General features: G+C 40.2%; 1 protein-coding gene across 2 annotated transcripts in view; it reads right to left on the reverse strand.

Annotated features, from left to right (window-relative positions):
* The window catches only part of LOC147059371 (CUB and sushi domain-containing protein 1-like), a 280,490-nt gene that overhangs the window by 40,899 nt on the left and 223,632 nt on the right, over positions 1 to 15,959 (reverse strand). For both annotated transcript variants that reach the window (XM_085906897.1, XM_085906896.1), the window contains exons 33-43: positions 13,940 to 14,134; positions 8,110 to 8,226; positions 7,897 to 8,010; positions 7,247 to 7,342; positions 6,429 to 6,632; positions 5,795 to 5,919; positions 4,864 to 4,960; positions 3,837 to 3,941; positions 993 to 1,111; positions 849 to 918; positions 85 to 201 (exon numbers count right to left, since the gene is read on the reverse strand). In XM_085906897.1, the coding sequence (XP_085763023.1) occupies positions 85 to 201; positions 849 to 918; positions 993 to 1,111; positions 3,837 to 3,941; positions 4,864 to 4,960; positions 5,795 to 5,919; positions 6,429 to 6,632; positions 7,247 to 7,342; positions 7,897 to 8,010; positions 8,110 to 8,226; positions 13,940 to 14,134 (1,359 nt within the window). The remainder of the gene's footprint in view (positions 1 to 84; positions 202 to 848; positions 919 to 992; positions 1,112 to 3,836; positions 3,942 to 4,863; positions 4,961 to 5,794; positions 5,920 to 6,428; positions 6,633 to 7,246; positions 7,343 to 7,896; positions 8,011 to 8,109; positions 8,227 to 13,939; positions 14,135 to 15,959) is intronic.

Consider the following 15,959-nt stretch of genomic DNA (forward strand, 5'->3'; position numbering starts at 1 on the left):
ATGTTTTGCTGTAAACGACACCAGCAGATGTACTGACATTGCCTGATCCTCTTCAGGAATTATTCCTCGGTCCATAATACTTACCATATCCTGTTGGCAAGATGATTTGCCAGGTGCAGTCCAGGTTGCCCGGGTAGTTGCCGGGGAAACCCGGACTCAGGATCACTCCAGTGACCTCAGACAATACCCCGCCACAACGGGCTGACAGGATGAGAGAAAGGCTTGCGTTAACGAGGCTTCACATGTGCTTCGAGACAATATTAAATGATGAAAAACACCAGCAAAAAGAAAAGACACAGACTAAAGTCACATCTTTTGTTGGGTTGGTCATTATCATCCTTCCAGTAGTGCTTTTAATCATATTATAAAATGACCCAATAAATATTTGTGAATGGCAAATCTTGAGAAAGAGACAACAATTGCGAGTCTAAGAGTGATACTTTTCCGTTCAGGGGGGCTAAGATTGCTCTTTCATTAAGGTGACAATTTTATTTCTTTAATATAAGAAAGAGATTATATTTTTTCCCAAACCTTTTTTTTTTCTTGTAATATAACCACAATAACAATATTATGACCTGGCCATAATATTACTACTTAGTTTTTGTAATTTAATGTTTTAATTTTCCTCCCGCTTTGCCGTTTTGTTTCTTTTTTTTCATTTTCAGTATTACTCTTGAATGCCTTCCTTCATCTGTGACATCAATGGACATTTCAGAAAGAAGAACAGTCATTTGTTTGCTGTATGCGGACTTTTACTTTTGTTCAACGCAAACATTTGTGCACCTTTTATAGAGCATACCAGTAACCTTGCCATATATGTCTCTAAGTGTGTGTGCATGTGTATGTACCTATACAAAGCGGAGGTGGGTAGTTCCATCTGCGCACAGTTCCAGGCATGCAGGAAATATGAGAATGGCCCTTGACAGGACAAAAAGTATTATATTGCAATTATTTTGGAATGTTTTATTGTTATATTTTGGGCTAAGTGTTACCTGTAAGGCATATCCAGGCTCACAAGTGAAGGCCACAACCTCATTGACCATGTATCTGTCTCCTGCTTTTATGCCATTTGCTGGAATCATCGGCTCAGGACAGGTTGTCAGACCGACCGCTGCAAAAAAGTTGAATGTAAACGAATGATTACTGGTGCATGCATACTTACAGTACATGACAGCAGTCGCACTAACAGCAACATTTCAACAATTCAAAGTGTTAAATAATCTTACATGAGAAGCATGTTTTGGAATGTGGCACGTTTTAACCAACATACCCTTTGTCATTTTTGCAAATGATAAAGGCTCCAGTTTATGCCCTTGAGTACTGTTATTTTATGTGTCTATATGTGTTGCTGCACAGTTTTTGTTCATATATCCATTGCTTAACACTGCAACGATCACCCATTCATTAGCCTGTGTATGGCATTTTCATCATGTGTCAGCATTAAGCGAGGATACAAATAGACTTGTAGACTTCAAGGAAAAGTTTTTCTTCAATAAACAATGTGCAGTTCTCTTTGTTTTAAGTTTAGCTTTTAAAATATATTTCAACTGCAAGTTGCAACAAACAGTTGAAACGTCTTTTTGATGAATTACTCAGAAATTCTGTCTGCCAGACTGCTGCTTGGTGTGAAGTGAGTCAAGTTCACTGCTGCCATACATTGCTCATACTGTATCGCAAATGTTGGCTCACAAATCAAAGCAAAAAAATAAGAATAAAAGTCTGATGCATGACAGCTCGTATACAACCAATATTTGTAGTATATTTACATTTACTTTTCTTTACTCTGCGGTTAATCAAAAAGCAGCAATCTCATTTCCAGACCAGTTGTTTGTATGACACATGATAAATGACTCTAGCGATGATCAACATTATTCAACACTTTTGCCTAAATTATAACACATTTTGATTAATTTTATCATGAAATACACGTGGCAGGTAAATAATACTAGATGCTCCTTCTGGTTGTTTTCTGTTCCTATCATTGACACCTAAGATTGGAGGAGTTTTTATAATACCTCTGGGATGGAGTGAAAGGAAATGGTAGTGTACACACCCCCAACACAATTAAGGTTCAACACATTCGGGTTGACAGAGGCGAGCCTTTCATCAAGTAGCATTAGAAGAAAGGGATCTGTGTGTGTGTGTAATATATACACATATATGTGTGTGTGTGTGTGTGTGTGTGTGTGTGTGTGTGTGTGTGTGTGTGTGTCATCCATTTGTTTGTGTGTTTCAATCCCAAACTTCTGCAGGAGACTGCCCTGGAGTAAGTGGTTACCATGGCAACACTGGGGTGGAAGAAGAATAAAGAGGGAAGGGCAGAGAAGTGAATGTGTCTGTATGTGTTTGTGTGTCTGGTCTTGTTTGTTCATCATCTACCTGCCTACCAGCAAAACAATGTGATCCCGCAGAGTGCGCACACTTATGCACATGCATTCACGCACACGCGAATACACACAGATGCCTCGGAAGTGTATGCTGACATTTGGGAGTGCACTCTGCCTGCATGCATTGGCAGGAGGGAACTTCTGTAAGAAGAAGCACAAGTAAAAGAGCTGCATACGACATTCACACTCAGTGCATTATTAGTCGGAGCGTCATGACAACTGATCAATGAAACTAGCCCATTTGGCCGACCATCCCTCTTTCTTGTGCTCTCGCTCCTTCTCTCCCATTGGAGAAATATAAGCTGTGATACCATTTAAAATGCTGACAGAACGACAAAGCGAACCTCTGTGGGCATACGGCATCAGCTAGACAGTGTCAGCATTTTAGTCAAAATTGACGAGATTTACTACAAAGAGGCTTCAGAGGGTGAAAAATGATGAGAATATTACTTGTCACACGTTCCTCCCCACTTATATAACATATATCACGCGCTAGAGGCACATCAGCAACAGTGGTGGGCAATCTACAGATCTTTGTGGCTTCATCCTATTTCTGAGTGACTACCATAACTTCCTTAAATTAGGAAACGGCGTGAAGACCATCAATCATTTTCGCATCCTCATGCCAGGCACGCACATTGGGTGGAGCAACCTAAAAACGTAGGAATTAATTCCCTGTAAACCTGCTGTGAAAATTCCCAATAACCTTAGCACATTTCCTGGTGCTGGTTTAGAGATTTGTTTGGAGGCGTGGGACAAGAACTACAGTCATAGTAATCTTAGATAGCAAATCGTTTTTAGTTTACATCTATGCAGTTGTCAAACACGGTAGAGTGAATTGCCTGGTCTATGGCACAGGGAAACGTGGGCACTACCATTCTATAGAATCGCTCTAAAAAAAAATTTGAAGTGTGATAAGTCAACCCAGGGGCAGCCAACAAATGAAGTTAAAAATGACAGCAAGTTAGTTGCATAGACTAACAAATACATGAAGACAGCCCCCCGACACAAAAAACCTCGCACATTCTCACAAGAGGAGACATGTTCATTGATCTAGAAATGATTGTAAGCCAAAAGAACTACAATGACCTGAAAAGCACAACCACGACCTTACAGGTGGGAGTAATTGTGTTTACTTTGTATGTGTGTGCATCACTAAGTCACTAAAGTGTCTATTCTTCTAGCGCGCTATATGACACAAGTATTTTGACAGTCTCTAGGTTATGAGTGTATGTTTTGTGTTCATGTACCTGTACGTGTGTCTGTGTCCTAGTTCAGGTCACTGACTCTTGTTATTTCATGTTGAAGGTGTTGCCTCGATGTGTGTCTGTGCGTGTGTTTGGGTGCATGAACCAGTCCCTGCATTCAACCATGTTTTGTTTTCGATACGTATATCATTTTCCTGGCGATCAATCATTAATTCCATAGATGTTGAAAGTTTCAACTTACTTTTGTATTCAAGGTGAAAGCCTGCAGCCACAACGCTTATGTCACTCTGAAAGTGCAAGAGAAGCTGATTGGATGTGGAGTTAAGGAGGGCAGGAGCTGTAGTTCCTGTAAGAAAAATAGAACAATAATTTAAATGGATTAAGAATTACAAACAATTTATTTGGCTTAGGTGTACCTAATGATGTGACCGCTGAGCATAGAAAAATGCATAAACTATAAAAGTCTAGCCTTAAGAAGTCTTTACAACCCAAGTCCATCCGGGAATTACCAGGAAAGGAAGGTGAGTGACCCCTAACCCTCCACAGACCGCTAACAAGGAATCGTCCCGATATGAGGGAACCCTCATCAGACCTCACGCTCAGTGGCAAACATCAGATCACTGCGGTTAGATTGGGCAGCTCCCTAGTGTGCCTTGTGGAGAAGGGCACAGTCATTTGCGTGTCTTTGTGTGCGAGTGTGTGCGAGTGTGTGCTACCCAGTAGGCGGCATTTTTCATGTGTGATAGGTATATGACAGGTATGTGCTTGGGGCAGGTCACAGGGGAAACACCGCTGGGAGATTGTAAAGGTTAGCTCATTCTTTACTCCTCCCTGTCCTCTCTCCCACCTTCCAGGCTTCACTCAAAGTACAAGTGAAGCTCCTTTGCTCTTTCTTCTCCAGCTCCCTCCGCTCTCTGTCGCCACAGAGGAGGACTTCTTAACGCATCAAAAGGACATTTAAGATAATATCAGATTTCTTGGTATTACAACTCATCCATTATATATGACTGGTGTGCAGTGTTATGTGTGTGCATGTGTGTGCTCATAGATTAATATCTGTCATAGCTAATTCATCACATATACTCAGTGTTTGTGTGTGTGTGCATACAGCTTTAGTTTGGGAGCTGTCATATCCTATCTATCATAGACCTCAACTTGTGTGTGTGTGTGTGTGTGTGTGTGTGTGTGTGTGTGTGTGTGTGTGTGTGTGTGTGTGTGTGTGTGTGTGTGTGTGTGTGTGTGTGTGTGTAGGGGCATTATTGTCATACCAGAAAATGACCCTAATTTAGGAGCCGTCATGTCTCCCCCATCGTAGATCTCCAGAGAATCCCAGTTGTGCTCCGTAGCAAATGTCATCACTTGAATCTAAACAACACATAATGAAAATAAAACATATTTTGCATCAAGTGTCTGTGCAGAGTCATTGTATAACTTTGGAAGCAGAAGCATTCTGGTGGCATTCTTGTCACGTTTTTTTTCCTGCCTATTTTTATAGCAGCAATAACATTGTGGTGTGGCACCCAATGGCTGCCATGTAACTCAAATGCAGTCAGCCTCTACATATTCACCGTTCAGCAATCACAAATCCCCCTATTCACGTTTATTTCTAATGTCATGTCAGGTCATATGATATAGCGAATGGTAGTAAAACAGTCGTGTTGGCCTGCTGTGGCACGTAAACAGACAGCAACACAGTACTGACCGCCCTTGGTATTTAACAAGGTCTGCACTTCAACATCTGCCCAGCCGTATTTCTCCACCATCTGAATATCTGCATGCAGAGTGCTGTTCACCTCATTCGTCTTGTCAAAAGACGGGCACTTAACAAAGTGATATCTAGCGGTTAGCACGTTGCTTTAACGTTTGGAAATAGTCTTAGTTGGGTCGGAGTACTTAGTGCGCAAGCCAGGTGTTGGCTGCGATTGTGGCGTGAGGAGAAAGTTAAGTAGTTGGCAAGGGTAAGTGACTCATCAATTACAACCATTCATGATTATTTTTGAGAATAACATCGATATCAACAACTTCTCTGAAACTATGAACCCCCTATTGGGCATTCATGAAATATATTTGGGGCTTGCTTTGACATGCTATGATCGTTTTAGTCCAAAATTAATTTATTTTACTGTGATTTATGCTAGGTGAAAGAGCGCCAATATTTTGTGAATGTGTAATGTTAAAAGGGTTTAATCAGCTCTTCACCTGTATTCCGGCTCCTTCGCTGACATAGATTCTCCACAGACAATTAAGACTGTTTGGGTATGGCTCCGGAAAGCCAGGAGACAATATGGTACCACGGCGCTCTGTCAGATTGCCACTGCACGGAACTGAAGAGAAGGTCAAAATTACAGATTTTTCAGTGCAGTTTATTAACCGAATAACTGAGAGAAATGACAGGCTGTTAGAAAATGATGGTAGTTGCAGCCAGAATAAAGTGTTGATATGAGTGAAACACAGAGTCAGGAGCAGAAAAGAAAAAGTGGCTCCATATGATTTAATAAACTGAAGTGACAATTAAAGCTGTTTGCAGCAGAAATAGATTGCATACAGACGTAGATTTTGTTGGACAGCATTGGTATTGAATGATGATTTAGCGCTTCGGAAGAGTGTTTAGAGACGGTGTAATGACAGAAGAATATGAGAGCCAATAAAAATGCAATAAAGTCACTTTTCTGAAGTGAGATATTAATTAACTAAAACTATGTTCATTATTGAGGTTATAGTTTGCAATGGTACAAAATTGTATTGTATCATAAATGAATGGAGTTTGTTCAATTTGCCAGCTCTTGAATTTTCTGCATCTTGTGTCCGATGAGGGTATATCTCAGTGGCTTACCGATACAGCTTGGCGTCGATGAATTCCACTGTGCCAGAGCACCTGGTACAGCCTGGCATCGGATCGCGCTGGATCCCTTCAGCAGATATCCCGGACTGCACTCGAAACGGACCACCGAGCCGGCTGAGAACTCCGACCCGATCCGCCGGCCGTAGCGAGGCTCTGGCACAGAGCTACACTGACTGTCGCTGGTCCTAGGCACAGCTTCAATCGGCAGTCATTAAAAGAGTATTGGTTGGTGGAAGGATCACAAAAAAATATATATTCATTGAACCTCATCCACTATCAGTCCTCATGAGCACCTATTTGAAATGCCTTTAAGGAATTCAGATGATTACTCGTTCATTGTAAATGGTTTCGATAAAGAGGTATTTTACAAAGTGACCCTCGTGAGGATAAGCAGTTAGGGAAATGGATGGATGGATTAAGTATCTGTGGTGTTTCATTTACAGACATTTCAAATCATGAAACTTTTTCATCTTTAGTTATTTCTGCAGCTAAAGTGGAATACTATCTCCATTTCAGAATGATTAGTGTTGATGTTGCTTCATTTTGTCTTTGACTTGGATGTCCATTAGTCATCTGTTTTGCCATTCAAAGTGTAACTGTGCACCAAAGCAAAGAGGGAGTCAGTCACTGTTAACTACAACTTTCAAAGAAATAGATTTACATTAATGTGTTTGAATGATTCATCCTTTTAACAACTCACCATTAATCTGACAGCACTCTCAAGCTGGTTATCTCATATGCAATACAAATACACTTTGGTGTATTATTGGTGAATGAGGTGTTGAAAGAAGATACTTAAATGACATTACCTTGGTAGACAAAGTGAAAGCCCTTAGCTGGTTGGCCACTCTTGGCATTGAACCGCAACATTATCTGATGGGATGTTGCCAAGGGTAACGTCTCCCCTGGGAAACACAAATAACACAAACCCAGCAATGGGGTTTTGAAGTTAAACTTTGCGATTGATCTGCACAGTCTTAATAAGAATTTCCAGAGGAACATGAGTTTAAAAGACACTTCGTTTTTATAGTGCGAATAGATATATGGATGGATATATGAACGGACGGCCGGATGAATTTGTTAAAGGCACACTCTACCTAAACGTTTACCACACTATTGTTGACAGCGCAGATACAGTAGGTGGATTTTCAATCCATACTAATGTTATTGCTATGTACGTTTGCAGTAGATGGATTGATATGGAGAATGCAGTACAGTTCTGCTGCTTCGTCCATGGCCCCAACGAGGCATTCCTGTCGCTGATGCTGTCTCAAAGATAAGCCATAATAGATTCTCACTAAATACATCGCTGCCAAATATACTGAGATAACAACTGCTGGTGCTGTGATCTCATAGCCCCCAACAGTGGCTTTCTTGTGGACAATTTCATTTTATTCTTCTTACAAAGATGTGCTCAGAAACTCCTAAAGAGCATAACTTAACTAAATATATTCCTCACCTGAATGTGATCCCGCCAGAGAACTCAACAATCGGGAGTTCTCATTGGCGCCATCGAATAGCTCCACCGAGTCGTTCATCGCAGTCTGGAAAATGGCAAACTGACCGAAAACAACTGGAAAGGAGGACAAGGGACAGACCAGAAAACAAAAAAATGTTAAATACATAAGCGGATTTCGTGCTACGATTTTATGTATTTACAATTCAACCATACCGAACTGTGGAGGCACTGTGATGTAGTAGGAACAAATTTGTCGAGAGGTGTAATTTAAAGGGTAGTTTGGAGACAAAACGACTCCCTCAGATCCACCATAGTGTCCACCACACGGCGCTGCAGAAACATACACAAAGATGATGTTAGAATTTGCAAGGTAGTAGGATTGTGGCAAATGCAAAACCATAATGCAAACTCTTGTTGGCTTGTTTGTAAGATTTTTTAAGGCTTGTTTCATTCTGCTATTAACACATTTAAGGTTGATGATGAAGTCACAACTTGTTTGTTGCTTGCTTTTCACATATACATTGCTCTTTGGTTTACCTGCCAGTTTCACCTCTAAATATAAATGCAGGCTTCACTCATAGAAGTCAAATTCTTGCAGGTCAAATGCCAATTATGTAAATGATCTTGCATGATCCTCCTAGTTTTGACTGCTTATGAGTAAGACAACACATTCCCCACTAAGCTCTTTTTCATCTTGTTGATGCATTGAATTGACACCTAAAAAGCCCAATTAAATTTTGAGGGATTATGTTGACAACTGCATTTTAGTTCACTGCTGTTTTTTTTTCCCCTGCAACCTCTACCTTCTGTGTGATCATCAAGAGGATGCAAAACTCCTTCACCAAATGCTCATGCTACATTTGCTGAGGAGTTGTAGCATGAGTAAATCTAAATAAAGCTTAACATTGTATCTCTTCTAGGTTTGATATTCAGTATTCTGCTGAGTTTACCATATTTTGCGCAGGCTCCTGATGAAATTTCTCATCAACATCACGAAATACGGGATTGTAAAATTACTATGATGTGTCTCGGCCACAGCTTTAGATAATATTTTGGAACCTGTTTTGCACAATCCCATTGCCGCAGTAAATTGAAATGCATTGAACTTAACTTCATTCACAAAATACTGTCAATAGTGGACGCTTGCAGTAAAATGTAGCTACATTACTGAGTCAAATTCAGATTTTACACAGACTGCCAATACAAATTGACTGACTGTGCTCATGAAAGTGATCCATATTCAATTTGGAGAGAAAATCACATTTAGCCTACATTTATTAGCTTTTTAGACAGTTTCATTTTATCCTAATGGTAACACATACAGTAGGAACGTGATTAGAATTGTATTAATTTTTTTATCATATAATATAAAAAAAGTCAATTATTTAAAAAAAAAAGTCCAAATATCTAAAGACTGCATATTAAAGGGAAGGGAAATAAAGGAAACAAACATGACTCCAAAAACACAGCTTTCCACAATCTTTGATTTGGGCACTGCCACTGTGTCTTTGATTTGGGCACTGCCACTGTGCGCGATGCCATACGTCAGCCAGAAGGAGTGGCCTAATGTACAAATAGTATAAAATATTATAGGAAATCTAGTTTGCTGTTGAACATAATGTTAATTTAAAACACATGCATACTGAGGTCTTGAGCACAGAGACCTCCTGTCTTTCTACAGCCATGACATTTGTGTGGATAATGTGCATAGCATGAAGGGGTTAAAAAGTCAACCTAATAACTTGAGGGACATCCCTCAACGTGACCCCAAGATGGTCTTTTAACCTGCCTGCATTACAGAGCGGAAGCGATTCAGATGCGTAGAAGTCCTGATACAAGCAACCTCCTACAATAACATTTAACAAATTAGATTAGTGATCTGAGCACATGTGCTCTTATCACATACATAACTTTGCACCCTGGATGAGACTGACTAGTTAATTAGATCAACACACCAGAAAAACAAGACAACTAAAATTGTTTTTGATGCTATTTCCAACAGAGCAGATGTATTTGTTGGCCTCCCCCCCCCCATCCATTTTGCTTCATAAACCATCAGAGTAATCATCCACTTTCTTTCTGCTCTTCTTCATCCTCCACACCGACTGATATTTTCTGGATTGATTCATGCTGTGATGCTGCATTCTAACCCTCAGGTCTGAAGGTGTGTTCTTGATCTACCCACAATCTCCCAGTGGTGTTGCTCCAGGCTCAGGTGCTAAAAAGCCTCCACACAAATGGGCTTTGATCACTCATGCTCACAATGCACTGAAACACACAAACACACTTTGGAAGACTTACTTCTCATGGTCGTTCAACATCCAACAAACACTCACACACACTCACACACACACACGCATAAGCCATTCTTTGTAACAATGAGAAAAGAGCACAGGCACAAGTCTAAAAATGTCCCTAAGTATTGAGCTTATGTTGTAACACCTCCTGGAGTTTTTTTGAAAACTAGCTAATAAAATTGTTATTGTGCCTTTAATTTTCCAGGGAATAGATTCATTTCAGGAAAGAAAATGACCTCAAACTCTTGAGTCTTGTACACCCACACTTTAACAAACAGGCACTTATTATTATCCTTTTTTAAAGCAGAGGCAGTTTCACTGTCTTTTATGGAAGGAACTGAACTTTGTGTATCATCAATATGTATATCTTGCTACTTTCGTTAATCGATCAACATGTGTGCATACACGTAGATTGGCCCACAGTCCCACAGCTGAACTTTCTTCACACTATTAAGATTTGAGTCGATTATGCGTCCTCCATACTGCTTCTCAGTTTTTGAGTGTTAGGTGGGGTACACCCTGAACTGGACGCCAGCCAATCGTAGGGCACACAGAGACAAATAACCATCCGCGCTCACAATCACACCTACGGACAATTTGGAGTGATCAATCGGCCCACCATGCATGTTTTTGGACCGTGGGAGGAAACCGGAGTACCCGGAGGAACCGGCATGCAGGCGGGGAGAACATGCAAACTCCACACAGGAAGGCCAGAGTCAGAATCAAACTGCATCTGAGGCAACATACTAGCCAGTGCATCACCACACCACCTGAATTGATTATACTTAAAAAATATTCTATACTATAGATAGAGCAAATTACTGTGCATGTGCATATTGCAAATGAGTGTGCTGCATTTAGATACAAGTCAAAAAACTCATGCACACGCGCACGCACATACACACACAAAAAGAGAGAAGCCCATCAACAGCCACTAAGAATTTCCTCTTCCTTTCAACAGCTCTTAGTTACCATGGGAACCTATAAAAGAGCATTTTGAGATGGGAGGAAGAGGTGGGAGAGAGACGAAGACAGAGACAGATGGAGAGAGAGAGAGAGAGAGAGAGAGAGAGAGAGTGAGAGAGAGAGACAGAGTGAAAGAGGGTAAAGAGAGAGAGAGTTTGAGAAAGATGGAAAGCGCGAGGGGGCGCGAGAGTGAAAGCAAGACCGAGGACGAGAGAGAGGAAGAGAGAAAGAGAGCAACAATATAGCATGAAAGAGAGAGAGGGAGAGAGAGACAGAGAGCGAGAGAGACAGATTAAATCAGACAGACGAGGCGGTAAAAGGCGGTGCAAGAGAGAGGGTTGGTGAGAAGTCATTACATGTGGAGGGAAAGGAAAAAGGGGCTGAGCATGGGGACAAAAGGTGAAACGAGAGGAGACGGAGGGAGTGTAAGTGGAGCTGTATTATTTAAGGGGGTCTCAACCTGTCTAATGAGCTTGGTCTAAGAGCCCCCAGGAGTTGGCCCGAGACAGACACAGAAAGGAGGAAAAAAAGTGCTCCAACGATGTGGTAAGAAAAGTCAATGTGGAGAAGAATGGAGACGAGGGAAATGGAGGGAATTAGTAATTCAAATTGTGTTGACTGAATTGTTTGACCAAAGGAGGAAGTGGCACTTTAATCAAAGACCTTGTTGTGGAAACAGAAAGGGGAAAGCAACTTTAATCGAAACTTACATCTAGACAATATGATGAAATCCAAACACAGACGTGCGGGGAAACTTTGCATTCATTCAATTAAATAATAGTTTTGGTGCATATATTCTAGATAAATTACATTTTAAGTCATATGCTTCATTGTCCACAATTGATTGCTTTCTAAATATAAATAACCGTTTCTGACTTGATTGATATACTAGCAGTTGTACAAGACCCGACTGGCATAGGTTGGGTCAGATGATGTGATGTGTGGAAAAGCTATGATACGATTACAATATCAATACTCAGCTTCTGTTTATATGCCACTCAAATAATCACACTAACTAAAACATGTATCGAGCTAAATGCAAAACTGCTGATGTAAGTCATGCGAGGTGAGCAAAAAACAACACGGTATCAGCATCGTCGTTCTTGTAAAATATCTTTGATGTGTGCTCGTTGTACAGATGACAGTGTCTTTGTGTAGGAAACAACCAAGTAGACAGCAAAGGCGATGCTTTTATCTCGATAAACGGTCACCAGGTGGGACATCCAATAAATCCACTTTACTGTAGTTATTTGTTGCTGTTGTGAAATACCACACAGTCCTTCAACCCAGACATGATAACAACCAACGGTAAGGGAGATTTGATTAAACATATTTTACTGAGTTCATTTTAAAATTTTTCCAAGATTCTTAACCTGGGTTGTTTGGCAGAGCTGAAAGAGGAACCACAGTTGTATATAACAAGTAAATTACTTCAGAATAATATGATTTTTATAATAATATGACAAAAGCAAATAATTACTTGAGTAGGTGTTCTATGAAAAAAAAAGTTAATTACTAACTTGTGATTAACTTCTGATTTCTTGAAATAGTCATATGACACATTTCTTTCTTACAAAGAAAAATAGAACCCACAACTAGAAAAATACTTGTAGGTGGAAACAAAAGTAGATGGTTACAAACCACCTACATTGATTTGTGGACATGGGTCAGATTTCTCTCTTATAAATCTTATAAGTCCTCCTTATATTTAAACGCTCAAACATCCGCTTTACATGACAAATACACTGCAAATGGCCATTTGGCAGGTGTCACTTGCTCTGCTCTGTCAGCCATTAATCAAATAGACAGTTTGGACAGTTTGGCCTTCCAATCCCTGACAGAATCTGGCTCAGATGGACACATAAGGAAACACACACACGCACGCAAGCACGCACACGCACACACACACACACGCACACACACACACACACACACACACACACACACACACACACACACACACACACACACACACACACACACAAGCACACACACAGGTCAAACCAGTCACAGCATTGATTGTTCATAGGCTACAATACAATGTGCCATGAGAACCAATTTCAAAACAAAAAAAAGAATAATACTGTAAATTATTATCAATGTCTTATTAGGCTTTTAGTTTTAAATTGGCTCATGGAAGCAATCACTGTGGCACCTCCACACGACTTATGTGCCCTCCTCGATTATGACCTACCCGAAGGAGTTAATCGGCAGTGGGTGTTTGTGTGCCTCCTTGGTTATTTTTGAAAAGCACTTGATGCTTTTGACGTTAGGGTTCTTAATTTCCCCTCATAGAAAACTCCTCCAAGTATCCCTTTATGGACCTTGCTTTGCGGTTTGAGAGCAGAAAGAGGTCCACACAAACTGTTCACACAGAGTTGCGCAGAATTGTCCAAAATGCCTGATGAATAGATCACTTCAGTAACTAACACTGGCAGTATAACAAGAATTCTAGTCAAGTCAAGTCAAGTTTATTTGTATAGCCCTAAATCACAAGCAGTCTCAAAGGGCTTCACATAGACAAACAATTGACAATTATTCTCAAGGCATCCCCTGATTTTGAGCTCCCAAAAGGGCAAGGAAAAACTAAAAAAAAACCCTACCAGGGGAAAAATGAGAAACCTTGAGAAGGGACCACAGATGGAAGGATCCCCCTTTCAGGATCACCAGGCTGCAATGGATTTCTTGATTAACAATTTCTGTTTATAAACTATAAGTGGCGTGACACTTTATCTGGTTCCTATGTGTGTGACAATTTGTGCAACCACTGTCTGTCTTACCTTTACATGACGGTAGAGCCTTGTCCCACACCGGCTTCCCATCATGGCCCATCACACAGGTTATTGTTTCGCCTCCCACAGTTGTGTATCCATGGTGACAGTTATAGGACACTTGAGATCCCAGTTTATAGTCATAGCCGGTCCTACTAGCATTCATGATGTTACCAGGATCAAAACAGGCCTCCCTTGGCTTTTCTGAAAGAATAAAAAAAGAGAGTTGGGGGCTTTTAGAAACTCATAAAATTTCCACAGATCCGTACAGCACTTCCATGTTTTGTATTTCCGGCACTGCGCTTCCTAAATAAAATGTATACTTCAACACATATATCCCCAAAACATCTTTGTTTCTCATTGCTACAAAATACAATCTGAATAAATTGTATGTTGACGCAACACAAAGCAGTGGAATCGTCGTGCCTGTACTGACAAATAAGGAATACTGGCAGGGGAAGGTCATGAAAATGAGGATGCAGGTAATCAGGAACGCTTCACAGTTTATGAGCACACCAGGAGAGTGTCTGTTTTTCTTTTTCATTCTTTCTGGATTGAGACCAGCAGACACCAACCATCGTTACGCAATGGCAGGGCAAACTTCACTCACTTTACTGTACACTAATAAAGTAAACTAAAGGAATAAGGATGGAATTAAAATCAATAAAAACAATAGCCGCCACCATTCGTCACTTTTCTTTCTAATACTAATACCATTTCATATTAGAACATTATTTTTTTACAAATATGTCAGATCCTTTAAGACTTTAACTCAAGCAATTTTACTTCTATTAGTTCTTTTCTGATAAGATACTTTCCCTCGGGTTTCGCTTTCAGGTACTGTATAGAAGTCTGATCACTTGACCGATTTTCTATTTAGTCAAACCCACAACAGACTGGCAAGGCGTAACTGAAGAACTGCATGGATGACTGCGAAACGTCTTTCTCCCACCCATTTCATTTAAGAGTCCTTGTAAAATGCATGAAGAGCAACTATAAAACACTGACAAAAAATACTCGCCATCAATGAATGCAAGACCTGATCTATATTAGAACTGTTCAGGACAGACCATTTATTAATCCAAAGGATATTTGAATAGCTATGATGATAACGTTTGAATATTTGAATAGCTATGATGATAACAACAATTATATTTGGAAATGATCACTTATTTCATTTTACATGTAATAGCATGTGTTTATTGGAAAACAAAAAATAATAGCACAGTTCTCATTTTTCTATGCATTACTGGTAGGGATGAAGGTGAAACTGTCTCCTAACCTTTTGTAAGAACTGGACTACATATCTTGAACAAAAGAAAAACAACAATAACAGCAATTTCTTGATGGAAAATGCTTTTTCCCCTTCTTTGGATCGACTTAGTGGCTGCTGTCAAGTGAACACTATGAAGTCTCCACTCTATTTGTTGATCTGATTGGATGTGACAGACAAAAGGAGACTCTTTACGACATTCCCTCTCATGCATTTCTGTTTTCATGGAAGAAGAAGGGGCTAATGAGGGTAAGATAAGAAGCAAGATTGATGGAGTACAAACAGGAACTCAAAAACTGAGTTCTAAATGACAGTGCTGGCCCAGGTTGTTTGCTTTCTTGTGATTGCCCAGCAAAGTATGGTAGAAAAAAAGAAAAGAGCTAGAGAGGAAGCGATGAGGAAGGAGTGGTAGAAGCAAATGAAACAGGGAGATGATTAAGGTTGCATTTTAATTAGAGTGATGGCAGATGAAAGGTAGTGAATTAATGACGAAAAGTACAGAGGTGTGAGGTGGCCTGGCAAGGCAGACAACAGAGGGGGAGATAATCGTTTTTAATTACAGATAAATGGAGTGAGATAGACAAAAAAAATGAAGAAGGATTTTTATATAACTTGACAGAGAAGATCTAGTCTGCAGTCCAATGATGAAGTAATAATCTGCCTCACTTTGACAATAGCTCTTAAATCACCACCAGTCAAGCAGCTTCTGTAAAACCAAGATGAGTCATAATCTATGGAGGTAAACAACTCACGGGC

This window comes from Syngnathus leptorhynchus, chromosome 3, assembly GCF_054491065.1.
Source record: "Syngnathus leptorhynchus isolate UIUO chromosome 3, UIUO_Slep, whole genome shotgun sequence".
In the NCBI taxonomy this organism is placed as follows: Eukaryota; Metazoa; Chordata; class Actinopteri; order Syngnathiformes; family Syngnathidae; genus Syngnathus; species Syngnathus leptorhynchus.